This window comes from Furipterus horrens, unplaced genomic scaffold (genome assembly GCF_987537825.1).
Source record: "Furipterus horrens unplaced genomic scaffold, mFurHor1.1.pri manual_scaffold_6, whole genome shotgun sequence".
Taxonomy (NCBI): domain Eukaryota; kingdom Metazoa; phylum Chordata; class Mammalia; order Chiroptera; family Furipteridae; genus Furipterus; species Furipterus horrens.
Window position 1 is genome coordinate 130,366,538 of NW_028327176.1, and position 13,964 is coordinate 130,380,501.

Below are 13,964 nucleotides of genomic sequence, written 5' to 3' on the forward strand. Positions count from 1 at the left end.
CAGTGGTTGACTATATTGTTCATTTCTAAAGTAGGTATAGAAACATTTAACAAGATTTATCTTTATATATTTACTAATGGCAGAGATATTATATACCAATTTACTGTGAATATGTTCAATTCTATTGAATTGACATGACAATAGACAAGTGTGTATACCTACAGCCCACACACTATAAGATATCTGTAGGCAAAGATCCAAACATACACAAAATACAGCTCAAACTTTTAAAAAACTAAGTCATAATCATTACCATTTATACAGTAAATTCATCAAAATAGAACATGACTGTTTTTCCTATAGTTGTTCTTTTATTTTCTAATTGCCACAAACCAAGATATCCAAGCATTGAAGTAAACTGATCAATTAATCAAAAGTGATCCATTCATATTATAATTAAAAAAATGAAAAGTGAAAAAAATACATACAGTATAGGATAAAGTAAAAAAGATTTTTAAAACTCTCTTTAGTAATTATAAAATTCCCAAATTTATCATAAACATATACCTTGTGAATCCTTCGAATTAAGACAGATGCAAAAAATCGTAGTGTAATCCTCAGTTCATCAACAAAGGACTCATCATCTGTTACATCCCTTCAATTGAGGAGAAAAACAAGCATTTAGAAGTTCAGAGAAACACAGAGCTTCATTTTCTAGAAACAAAAGAAACCCTGGCGGTGGTTAGAGCACTGTCCCAATACGCCAAGGTTGTGGGTTCAATCCCCAGTCAGGGCACTTACAAGAATCAATCAATGAACACACAAACAAGTGGAACAACAAATTTCTCTCTCTCTCATCTATCTTTCTATCTTTCTCTTCCCCACTTCTACTCTACCTAAAATCAATTTTTTAAAACATTATATTTATTTTTAGAGAGAGGGAAAGGGAAGGAGAAAGGGAGAGAGATATCGATGTGCGAGAGAAACACTTACAGTTACCCTCACCTGGGACCTGGCCTATAAGCCAGGCATGTGCCCTGACCAGGAATCAAACCAGCAACCTTTCAGTTCACAGGCAGAAGCTCAATCCACTGAGCAACACCAACCAGAGCTCAATTTTAAAACTTAAAAATAAAAATAAAAAAACAGAAACCAAGGAAAGTCTAGAGCTTCCTGTTTTTCCATTTCTTTATGCTATTTTTCTTTTGTTTAACAAATAATGTATTACATTACAAAATAAAAAATATATATACAGAAGAAAATAAACATCTCCCATAATTCTAGTACCAAGACAATCACTATTAACTAAATTGTAGTATACGGTCTGTCTGGAAGAAGTCCAGCCATTGTTAATATAACGAGAATGGTTTGGCATGACATAGATGTAACCTGGCAGCCAAGGAAAGTGACTATAATGTGCATATGTGAACAATGATGACTTCGCTATAAATGTCAGTGATAACAATAGACACTGTTAAGTGAGTGTGTGTACTGTGTGGTCATTGCATTCAAAATGACTGAGCGAGCAGGGCTATGAATCTGCATCAAATTTTGCATCAAGCTTGAATATTCCTCCTCTGTGGAAACTATTCAGATAATGCACAGCAACATGCCACAACAACACACCCACTTATGTATCATGTCTTGTGCAGTTTTTTGGCAAAACATCAAATCACCCAGGTGACTCAGTCCCCCTACATCCCAGATTTGGCACCATGTGACTTCTGGCTTTTCCCAAAACTAAAATCACCTTTGAAAGGAAAGAGATTCCAGACTGTCAATGAGATTCAGGAAAATACACTGGGGCAGCTGATGGAGATTGGGAGAAATGTGTGAGGTCTCAGGTGCCTACTTTGAAGGGGACTGAGGCGTCATTGTCCTATGTACGTTTCTTGTGTTTTGTATCTCATTCAATAAATGGCTCTATTTTTCACATTACATGGTTGGGTACTTTCTGGACAGACCTTGTACATTTACATGTAGACATCAATATGTAGTCATATGTTTACAACACCAAGATCATTTTCTAAGCAACATCAAAGTAATTTCTAAGAAACAAAACAAGCAATAATTTTGGAGAAGCAATAGAATTAAATTACTATATAATTTTTAATTAGTTTGAAATATTTATAGGCTAATAATATAAACTAATTCCAAATGGAGGGAAAAAAGTGTTTTACTTGAAAAAGAAGAAACTTAAATTAAAACTTTTTAAAAAGAAATTTTCCCATAGACATGGACAACAGGGTGGGCACTGTCTGTGGGAAAGGGGGAAGGTGGGCGGGGCAGGAGAGCAATGGGGTAAAAATGGGATGACTGTAATAGAACAACAAAAAAACAAACAAAAAGAAATAAAGATTGAAAAGAAAAAAGTAAAAGAGAAAAAGAAATTTTGTCAACCGTCTTCTAAGGAGCTACTTTGCATTTTCCTGAGGTCTTGAGATCCCTAAAACAATTAGGACACAATCAAAGTAAGAAAGAGCCCTGGCTGGTGGGGCTCAGTGGATTGAGTGCTGGCCTGCAGACCAAAAGGCCCGGGTTTGATTCCCAGTCAGGGCACATGCCAGGGTTACGGGCCAAGTCCCCAGTTGGGGGAGTCAGAGATGCTACCTACTGCTGTTTCTCTCACACATCATGTTTCTCTCCCTCTCTTTCACCCTCCTTTCCCCTCTCTCTACAATAAATAAAATCTTATAAAAAAGAAAAGAAAAGAAAGAAAAATATGTATAATGGTGAACTTGATGATGGTGCTGTTAGTTTCCTTGGTAGAATATGGAAGATAATTTTACCAACCATCCTTCCCACTATTAACCCCAGGTAAGGGGATGTTACATCATAGGTAATACTAAGAAAAAAATACATGTTTGAATATTTAGATATGTAGATTTTTTTGTCTGAAGAGCCATAATGTGGGGGGTGGGAAGGAGGAATTCTACACAAGCATTAGCTTTACTTAAATGGCAAATGCCCCATATATAAGACAGAATCCAACATAAAAATTTAATTTACATAGCTTTTCAGGAAAATATGGCACATAAACTGGATATTAAATATGTTTTAATACACTACAGATCAATTTGACTTCTGGCATTTTTAATTAGAAAATTCAAAATATACTAAATCAATATAAAATTAGGGTACATATCATTAAATATTGCATGTATAAGTTATAATTGTTCAACTATGACGAAATATTTTAAGCTTATATAAGAAAATTTGTATTTATTAAATAAGGTAACTTGGATTTATAATTCTCAAACTATATATCTTGAGATTTAGAGTATTTTCTATATTCTGCAAGGTGTAGAACACTTGTATATCCAGAGCAGATACAAAAAACAAGTTACTTTAAAAACAAAATTTTAATATTCCAGGAAAATTCTCTTAAAATTATTTTTCAATTTAATGAAACATCTGAATATAAATTTTTCTTCTAAATATACACTTATATTTCAAATGTAAAAAGTCCATACAAAAAATTTAAATCATTCATTATATTTAGGAGTGATGAAAAACTCTACAAGTTACTTTCTTTCAAAAAGTGGCCTAGGTTTCTTTCCTCTTTGCTATCACTCACTAAACCATTCATTGATTGCCTACATCAGTGGTTACTAACTGGGGCCAATTACACCTTCCAGGCAACATTTAGCAATCTCTAAAAACATTTTTTGTTGATCATAACTAGGGGGAGGATGAGGTATTACTAGTGTCTAGTGGGAAATAACCAGGGATACTGCTAAGTATTCTTTAATGCAGAGTACAGCACCCCACAGCAAAGAACACCCTGGCCTAAAGTGTCAACAGTGCCACAGTTGAGAAATCCTGGCCTACACTAAAATACCTATTAGCACAGTTCACTTAATGGTATTCACTATACCAAAGAAAAAAGGCTTTATAGAAAGAACATACCTGTACCACGGATAAACAAAGTTTTCCAACACTAATTCAAGAACCTGCATAAAAATTGTTTTAAAGAAAAATTAATTAATGCTGAGAAAATAAACTACTACTAAATAATATATAATATTATTGAGAACCAATTTTATTAGTCCAGTTACTAACATATACATGATAAAATGCATGTCAACCTTACATGGTGGTTGTGATGACCAAAGAGAACACATGAGAAAACACTTTGAAAACTATAAAACTCCATTTAAAAAATCACTATTAAAATAACATAGACATTTCTAAATATTCCCATTAAAAATATATATACCATGTTAAATTGTTTCTAACTCTGAAGCTTTACTGAACCAAGAAAGTTCTTTGGAAAGAAGGAAAATAATAAGCTAGTCTTCTGTATTCTTAACTCACTCTGTAAGTCAGTATTTCCAGAATAAAATGAAGAAACAAATAGCTAAGACTTGTTTGACTCCTTTTAAGGGGGTCAAAATTAGATGTCTGATTCCTTTGAAGGGAGGGAAGTAGAAGGGTCAAGAAGGGAACTTCTGGGTTGCTGACAATGTTTTGTTTCTTGATCTAGGTGCTGGTTATATAGATATGTTCAGTTTGTGAAGATTTTAGCTGTTCAAGTTATATGTGAAAAAGTAAAAAACAAAAGAAACCCTGGATATTAAATGTTCCATTTTTTGAGTCTGGGTATAGCAGTACATTAATTTTTAAAAGGACTTGCAGCATTGGGCAGTAACTTCAAAAAGTAGTAGGGAGGGAATAAACCAATGTATCTAATCTGACTATACCTATATACCTTCTCTGACAGCAGTAATGAAGGTTATGGTTTCTCTAAATATAAAAGCAACACACAAGATCTGGATTTTTTTTAATTACAAAGACTAAGCATTAGTTATATTACCCTGGCTGGTGTGGCTCAGTGGAGTGAGCACCAGCCTGCGAACCAAAAGCTTCCACGTTCGATTCCCAGTCAGGGGTTGTGGGCCAGGTCCCCAGTTGTGGGCATGTGATGTATCTCTCACACATCAATGTTTCTCTCTCCCTCTCTTTCTCCCTCCCTCTCCCTCACTCCAAAAAATAAATTTAAAAATATTTTTTTTAAAAACCAACCTAAACGTTAATTTTATCAGCTGGGATATAAACAGGAATAGGACATCAGAGATTAGAGAATTTACCATTAAACATCTGATCTTATTTCATTCCCATATCCAGTAAGACCAATGCCCCACTTTTCAGGTCTTCATCATCTCACCCGTATAGTGTAGCAATAGCCTCTAAACGAGTTACCCTCCTTTCAAGCTAGCTCCCATCCCTGTCCTCCATAGAGCCACCAAAGTGATCTTAAACATATATTTTGACCACATCACACCCTTGCATGAAACCCTCAATATATCAAACCACAATATATCAAAGTAAGAAAAGCAGAGCTGCACTGATTTTGAAGGGACGGTTGTGGTGGGGGGGGCCTTCATAACAGCAATTGTGACCATTTATTTCCTTTTCACCTCCCACTGCATCCTATGAGTCACATCTGCAAACTCTAGTTACACAGCTGAAAGTCACTGGTTTCTGTGATCAATTAAACTTCTTCACCATGACCCTTTAAGTCTTCTGATGATCTGATGTCTAAATGGCCATAAAAAAACTGGTTAAAAACTAAGCCAGACTTAAGTTTTAGACTGAGTTCTGCTACCAACCAGCTATGAAACTTCAGAAAATTATTTAAACTCTCTAAACCTCAATTTTGGTTAAATTATCTATAACAGCATCTACTTCAGAGGCTATGCGATTACATGAACTAATACAAGAACAGTGATTAGCACAGTGCCTAATATACAGTAAGTGATCAATAAGTATTAGTTACCAGAATATTGTCTCTTCATTGTCTACATCCTCCACATTTTGCCTCTTTCCTCTCAAAATCTCTTTCCAAACCCTGAAATACCCTTTCTCAAACTATCTCGCAAACTCTAACCTTACTTCCCGACTGCCCCTCTCAACAGTTTATGCACTTCTTCTTCTGAATTACTAATATACCTTATATATGTTCCATTATTCCTTGTATTATATTATATTGTAATTACCTGTTTATACATCTAACTCCCCTTCCAGACTGAAGTTCTAGAAGAAAGGAACCATACCTTATTTCTCTTTTCATTCCTAGGGTCTAGTCCAGCTCTTGCATATATAGCAAGATCTCAAAAAATGTTTTTAAATTTGAAGCTAATATCTTTCAAATACCAATAAGTGCCAGACACTAGGTGAAGAGTTTTACTAAGTTTCTTTTCCTTTTTTTTAAAGAAGTAAATCACCTGACTGGTGTGGTTCAATGGGTAGAGTATCATCCTGCAAACCAAAAGGTCGCTGGTTCAATTTCCTATCAGGGCACTTCCCTAGGTTGCGGGCCACGTCCCCAATATTTGTATATTTGTATATGTACCAAAAAGGTACATATAAAATGTGACTGGTACAAAGGTAAGAGAGTATGTTTTTTATTCCTACATTATGCAGAAACAGTGACAAGAAATCCTATTCTCTGCTCTACCCTTCAGTTAGTGTCCAAACTGGGGTCATAATTCAGTAAAATATACATTTGCTCCTTGTAGCCCAGATCCTTTCGTATGAAATTACAACTGATTATTTCTACTTTCCTATCATAAAAATGACTGTTTTATTTGTAGGAGTTAAGCAATAAATAGGTAAAACCACTTTCTTTGGTTAAAATGTCTATTTAATTAGATATGGGATCCAAAAACATTTCTAGCTTACCATTCAAGTAGCACAGGTCATAATAGTCTACTACTGTGCCAAGAATAAATTTGGTAGCATATATTAAGATGCTTCATAATTAAATTTTCCATAGGTATTTAATATTTCTTGCTTGCATATATATGGCAATATTAATTAAATCAGTTACCTCTGAGAGAGATGCATCAACCTTGGAAGAAATTTTCATGTCTAACCATGGCTGGTAATTTTCAAGCAGCAAGGAAGGCCTAAAAGAAATCATACAGTTAAATTGCTCGAAATCCAAAATATATTTGGAACGATCAACAGATTAAAAAAAAGTTTAACATACCTATGTCGTTTACATTTCACTTTACCACAAACAGCACAGCAATGACCTTGCGGAAATAATTCTTGAATTCCTAACTGCTAAAAGAGGGAAATTAGGGGAGGGGAGGAGAGAAAATTGCCTTTATTTTACATACCATCTTTACTGAAGAACACCAATTTTTCCAAAGTTTGTTGATCAATGTATGACATGACATTTTTTTATTATTGTTTGCTTTAACACTAAAACCACTCTTTGTAACAAACACTACATGCTAAACAGAGAAAACAAAAAAATACCTAATGAAATCTTTACAATACCTAAGCCAAATTTCCAAGGTTACAATTCAAGTCAATTGTCATGTTCATTTAAGAAGAAAAATCAATCTATACTTGAAAATAATATTCTACTGCAAAAGTATAAGGAAAAACTATTTTCTATTTCTCCAAAACCTTGAATTCAATGAGGGAGAAGATATGTAGTAACTAGTAAGGTTACAGAGCACCACGTTCAGGTGTGTTTCCTTGAGTAGAAATACCAACAAACCTGAGATGATGGACTATACAAATTTGAGGAATTATCAATTAAGGTTTCAAGATTTCCCACTAAATCCTGATCTACACACTAGGGACTTTGCCTACCAGAGGTACATTTAATATACTACCATCTTTATCAAATTTCAGCAATACAAATTATTTTGGTTAAGCAAATTGACTATTTATTTGTTTCTATGAAACAAAGCAAATAGGCATTGAGAAAATTAATAGGATTAACTTAATCCAGTTTCCTAATTGTGCCGGTGATTCAAAATCACCGGGAAAGCTTTTGTAAAAAGTACCGATTACAAGTCTACTACAGAACTATTCGATCAAAACCTGTAGGGTTTTATTTTTAAAATAAAGATTCCCCAGGTGATTCTACTGTACAACCAACTATGGGAACCTCTGTTTTACTTTACGGTCCTCATTGTTAATATGCAGTTAGAGGACACTAAAATTGTGGGTACCAATGTGGGAATTCCGTATTTTCTTTTTATAGCTCTTCCTAGGAAAACAGTAGACCTTAAAAATATACACATACGTAAATTTCACTTTGAAAATGTTCTGATCACTTCCATTAGATGTATTTCTAAAAATAATCACTCCTTTAGCATGCTTTCAATAATAATGTCCACAGCACAGGGTCATACATACTGATTTTTAAAAATAAAAACGCATAACTTTTACCTTGGGTTTGTATTTGATTGTGAAGAAGATATTTGGTAAGAGAGAATCAGGCCCTAATGAGCAGTAGAATGTGACAAATCCAGCAACAAATGACCAGAAGATCATTAAAACATGAAGATACCTTAGAAATAAATAAAAATAATTATTAGAATCAAAATAAGTATAATATTAAATTGTTCCTTCGTTGATCTAACAAGTATTTATTAAGCACCTACTATAGCAGACTAAAGCAGTTTCTCCAATCATGATTTTCTGTTATGGATTTATTAGTTATAACAATCACAGAATGTATGCTATCAAAATAAATTTTCAGAGATTGGATCCAAGATGGCGGAGGAGTAAGTGGAAGCTACACTAACCTCCACCCAGGACTAGTCTGGACTTAAAACTTAATTGTGGAGAAATAACCAACTGAACACTAGCTGGAGAGAAGTCTATAACCACGGAGAGACAGAAAAGTCCACTTCATCCAATGTGACCAGTAGGAAGTGCGGAGACACAAAAGGGCTGGCTAGGCTCTCACAAGTGGCAGCTGATGGGACTGAGAAACATCTCAGCAGCCGGGAGTTCCCCTGAGAAGGGCAGGGTCTAAACGCCCAGCTGGGCTTCCCAGCCTACAGCATCAGAGTGGAAAGTAAAATAGTATCCAGCTGTGAAAAGCAAAAAGCCACAGGGTTTCTTGCTGGCCTGAGAGTAACAGCTGGAGAAAAAGAGCTCTTAAACAGATCACATACAAAAATATTTTGACTCCCACTTACCCTGGGCTCGAGCAGAGGGAGGGTAGAGAGGACTAGAGACACTTGGGGAGAATTTGGGGTGGTGGCTTTGAGGGGAGACGTGGGGGAGCAGCTGACCGGGTCGCGGTGCTGATTCATTCCCTGTGCTGCAGGCAGGCTGTCCCCCTCTGAGTGGCCTCAGCCTGAGAAGCAAAAGCCCCACCTATAGGAATTAAGCTGCCCCACACTTGGTCCTTAAGACTGATGGATGATCAGAGATTGAATAGATTAACAACTAAAGGAGAGAGACAAAGGCAGTAGATCCCTGGTAGTAGTCTCCAATAGGCTGCCTAGGCCAAGACTGGAACACGGTCTGATGCCACCAGGGGCAGATTAAGGAAGTGCAGATCAATCTAAGAAGCAGCAACAAACAAGAAGAGTCACAAAAAAGGGGAGGCAAAAAAACAAACCCTCATCGAAAGGAAAGAAAGAATCCCCAGAAAGAGTGGTAAATAAAATAGAAGGAAGCAAATTATAAGACATGGAATTCAAAAGTTGGATTATAGGGAAGCTCAATGAGATCAGTGAGCTGAAAGAAAACTACAAAGAACTCCAGGGAAACTACAAGAAACTCCAGGGAAACTACTAGGAACTTACTGAGAATTAAATCAGCATGAAAAAGGACATAGAAGCTATCAATAAGAGACAGAAGGAAATGCAGAATACAATTTAAATTGAAAACACAATAGAAGAAATTAAAAGCAGGCTAGAGGAAGCAGAAGATCGAATCAGCGAGCTGGAGGACAATGGAGAAAAAAATTCCCAGACAGTGCAACAAAATGAAAAAAGACTGAACAAGACTGAAGAGGCTCTAAGACAGCTGCAGGACAACATGAAACGTAATAATATACGTGTCATAGGAATTCCAGGAGAAGAAGAGCAAGGGATAGAAAACCTCTTTGAAAAATTAATGACAGAAAACTTCCCTAACTTGGTGAGAGAAAGAGTCACTCTAGTCCAGGAAGCACAGAGGGTTCCAATAAAGATGAACCCCAACAGGCCCACTTCAAGACACATCAGAATTAAAATGGCAACATTCAAAGACAAAGAGAGAATCCTAAAAGCAGCAAGAGAGAAACAGCTAATAACATTCAAGGGAGCTCCAATGAGGCTATCATCAGATTTCTCAACAGAAACACTAGAAACCAGAAGGGAATGGCAAAAAATATTCCAAGCAATGAAAAACAAAGGCCTACAACCAAGAATACACTACCCAGCAAGACTCTCATTCAAAATGTAAGGTAAAATAGGGAGTTTCCAAGACAAAAGAAGGCTAAAAGAATACATCTCCACCAAAACAGCATTACAAGAGATGCTAAAGGGTCTGCTTTAAGAAGATGAAGAAACAGAAAGACAGAGAGAAGCACAAGTACAAAGGGGGGAAATGACAATCAATAAGTACCTATCGATAATAACCTTAAATGTAAATGGATTAAATGCACCAATCCAAAGACATAGGGTAGCTGAATGGATTAGAAAGCATGACCCACATATATGTTGTCTACAAGAGACCCACCTTAGAACAAACGATCTAAACAGACTGAAAGCGAAAGGGTGGAAAAAAGTGTTTCAAGCAAATGGACATGAAAAAAAAGCAGGGGTAGCAATACTTATATTAAACAAAACAGATTTCACAGCAAAGGCCATAAAAAGAGACAAAGAAGGACATTTCATAATATTTAAGGAAACAAACCATCAAGAAGATATAATCCTGGTAAACATATATGCACCCAACATAGGAGCACCCAAATATGTAAGGAAAATTTCAGAAGACTTCAGGAAGGATACAGACAGCAGCACGCTCATAGTAAGGGACTTTAACACCCCATTGTAAACAATAGACAGATCTTCAAAGCAAAGAAACACCAAAGATATTGCATTGAACAACACTCCAGGTCAAACGGACTTAGTTGATATATATAGAACTCTTAACCCCAAAGAAGCAAAATATACATTCTTTTCAAGTGCACATGGAACATTTTCAAAGATAGACCACATGGTAGGACACAAAACAAGCCTCAGCAAATTTAAGAAAATTTAAATTATATCAAGCATCTTCTCAGATCACAATGGCTTAAAACTGGATATCAACCTCAAGGGAAAAACTCAAAAACATTCAAACTCATGGAGAATGAATAACGTGCTATTAAATAATGAATGGGTTAACAATGGCATCAAGGAAAAAATGAAAAATTTTCAGGAAACAAATGATAATGAACACACAACAACCCAAAACCTATGGGATTCAGCAAAAGCAGTCCTGGGAGGAAAGTTCATAGCAATACAGGCCTACGTAAAAAGGATAGCAGAATCTCTAATAAAAAAATCTAACCCTACAGCTACAAGAACTAGAGGAACAACAACAAAGAAAGCGCAGAGCAAGTAGAAGGAAGGAAATCATCAAGATCAGAGCACAATTAAATGACATAGAGACTAAACAAACAAATCAAAAAATCAACAAAACTAGGAGCTGGTTCTTTCAAAAGATTAAAAAAAAAATCGACAAACATGTAGCCAAGGTTTTCTTTACCAAGAAAAAAAGAGGAGACCCAAAAAAACGGAATCAGAAATGAAAGAGGAGAAATCATATCCAATATCACAGAAATACAAAGGATTGTAAGAAATTACTACAAATACCTGTATGGAAAGAAACTTGACAACTTAGATAAAACGGACAAATTTCTAGAAACTATATATATAATTTTTCAAAACTGAACCAAGAAGAAGCAGAAAGACTGAACAGACTGATAACTAGTGAAATTGGAGCAATAATCAAAAAATTCCCAGCACACAAAAGCCCTGGACCGGATGGCTTCACAGGTAAATTTTACAAAACATTTAGAAAAGAACTAACACCTATCTTTCTCAAACTATTCCGAAAAATCCAAGAAGAGGGAAGACTCCCAAACTCTTTCTATGAAGCCATTATTACCCAAATTCCAAAACCAGGTCAAGCCACAACAAAGAAAGAAAACTACAAGCCAATATCGCTGATGAACACAGATGCTAAAATCCTCAACAGAATATTGGCAAACAGGATCCAGCAACACATTAGAAAGATCATACACCACAATCAAGTGGGATTCATCACAGGGGTGCAAGGATGATTTAATATTCATAAATCAATAAACAATACACCACATAAACAAAATGAAAGACAAAAACGACATGATCTTATCAACAGATGCAGAAAAAGCATTTGATAAAGTACAACATCCATTTATGATGAAAACTCTCAGCAAAATGGGAATAGAAGAGCATACCTCAACATAATAAAGGCCATATATGAGACACTTGAAGCCAACATCATACTCAATGGGCAAAAACTGAAAGCATTCCCCCTGAGGTCAGGAACAAGACAAGGATGTCCACTCTCTCCACTCCTATTCAACAAAGTCTTGGAAGTTCTAGCCACAGCAATCAGACAAGAAAGAGAAATAAAAGCCATCCAAATTGGAAAAGAAGACGTAAAACTGTCATTATTTGCAGATGACATGATAGTGTACATGGAAAACCCTATATACTTCACTAAAAAACTACTTGACATAATAAGTGAATTTGGCAAAACAGCAGGGTACAAAGTCAATATTCAGAAATCGAAGGCATTTCTTTACACCAACAATGAAATATCAGAGACAGAAACTAGAAAAAAAAATCCCATTTACCATAGCAACAAGAAAAATAAAGTACCTGGAATAAACTTAACCAAGGAGGTAAAAGACCTGTACTCAGAAAACTACATAACACTGAAGAAAGAAATTAAGAAAGATACAAATAAATGGAAGCATATACCATGTTCATGGATGGGAAGAAACAACATCATTAAAATGTCCATACTACCCAAAGCAATTTATAGATTCAATGCAATCTCTATTAAAATACCAGGGACATATTTCACAGACCTAGAACAAATACTTCAAAACTTTATATGGAACCAAAAAAGAGCCCATATAGCCACAGCAATCATGAGGAAGAGGAACACAGTAAGAGGAATCACAATACCTGATATCAAACTATACTATAAGGCCACGGTAATCAAAACAGTCTGGTACTGGTATAAGAACAGACATATAGATCAATGGAACAGAATAGAGAGCTCAGAAATAAACCCAGGTCTCTATGGTCAACTAATATTTGACAAAGGAGGAGGAACATAAAATGGAATGAAAAGAGCCTCGTCAACAAATGGTGTTGGGAGAATGGAACAGAGACATGCAAAAAAAATGAAACTAGATCACCAACTTACACCACACACCAGAATAAACTCAAGATGGATCAAAGACTTAAATGTAAGCCATGGCACCATAAAATTCCTAGAGGAAAACATAGGCAAGAAATTTCAGATATCCCCCATAGCAACATTTTCGTTGATACATATCCTAAGGCAAGGGAAATAAAGGAAACAATAAACAAATGGGACTACATCAAACTAAAGAGTTTCTGCTCAGCAAAAGAAAACATCAGCAAGATGAAAAGGGAACCAACCATGTGGGAAAATACATTTGCCAATGACATCTCAGACAGGGGGTTGATCTGCAAAACATATAAATAAGTTATATGACTGAACACCAAGAAGACAGACAACCCAATTAAAAAATGGGCAAAGGATCTGAACAAACACTTCTCCAAAGAGGACTACAGAGGGTCCATAGGCCTATGAAAGAATGCTCAACATCACTAGCCATCAGAAAGATGCAAATAAAAACCACCATGATATACCACCTCACACCAGTCAGAATGGCCATCATCAACAAATCAACAAGCATGTGCTGGCGAGGATTCGGAGAGAAGGGAACCCTGGTGCACTAGTGGTGAGAATGCAGACTAGTGCAGCCACTATGGAAAACAGTATAGAATTACCTCAAAAAACTAAAAATGGAACTGCATTTCGAACCACTGCTAGGACTATACCCAAAAAATGCTGAAACCCCAATTCAAAAGAACCTATGCACCCCTATTTTCATAGCAGAACTATTTACAATAGCCAAGTGCTGGATACAACCTAAGTGCCCATCTGTAGATGAGTGGATCAAAAAACTGTGGTACATTTAC

General features: G+C 35.8%; 1 protein-coding gene across 4 annotated transcripts in view; it reads right to left on the bottom strand.

The window, feature by feature from the left end:
- SNX14 (sorting nexin 14) overlaps positions 1-13,964 on the bottom strand; it is a 99,641-nt gene that overhangs the window by 60,339 nt on the left and 25,338 nt on the right. For 2 of the 4 annotated variants that reach the window (XM_090279637.1, XM_090279638.1), the window contains exons 2-6: positions 8,137-8,257; positions 6,935-7,011; positions 6,773-6,851; positions 3,850-3,893; positions 508-595 (exon numbers count right to left, since the gene is read on the bottom strand). In XM_090279637.1, coding sequence (XP_090135763.1) covers positions 508-595; positions 3,850-3,893; positions 6,773-6,851; positions 6,935-7,011; positions 8,137-8,257 — 409 coding nt within the window. The remainder of the gene's footprint in view (positions 1-507; positions 596-3,849; positions 3,894-6,772; positions 6,852-6,934; positions 7,012-8,136; positions 8,258-13,964) is intronic. The other 2 variants (XM_090279640.1, XM_090279639.1) reach the window with 1 other exon arrangement.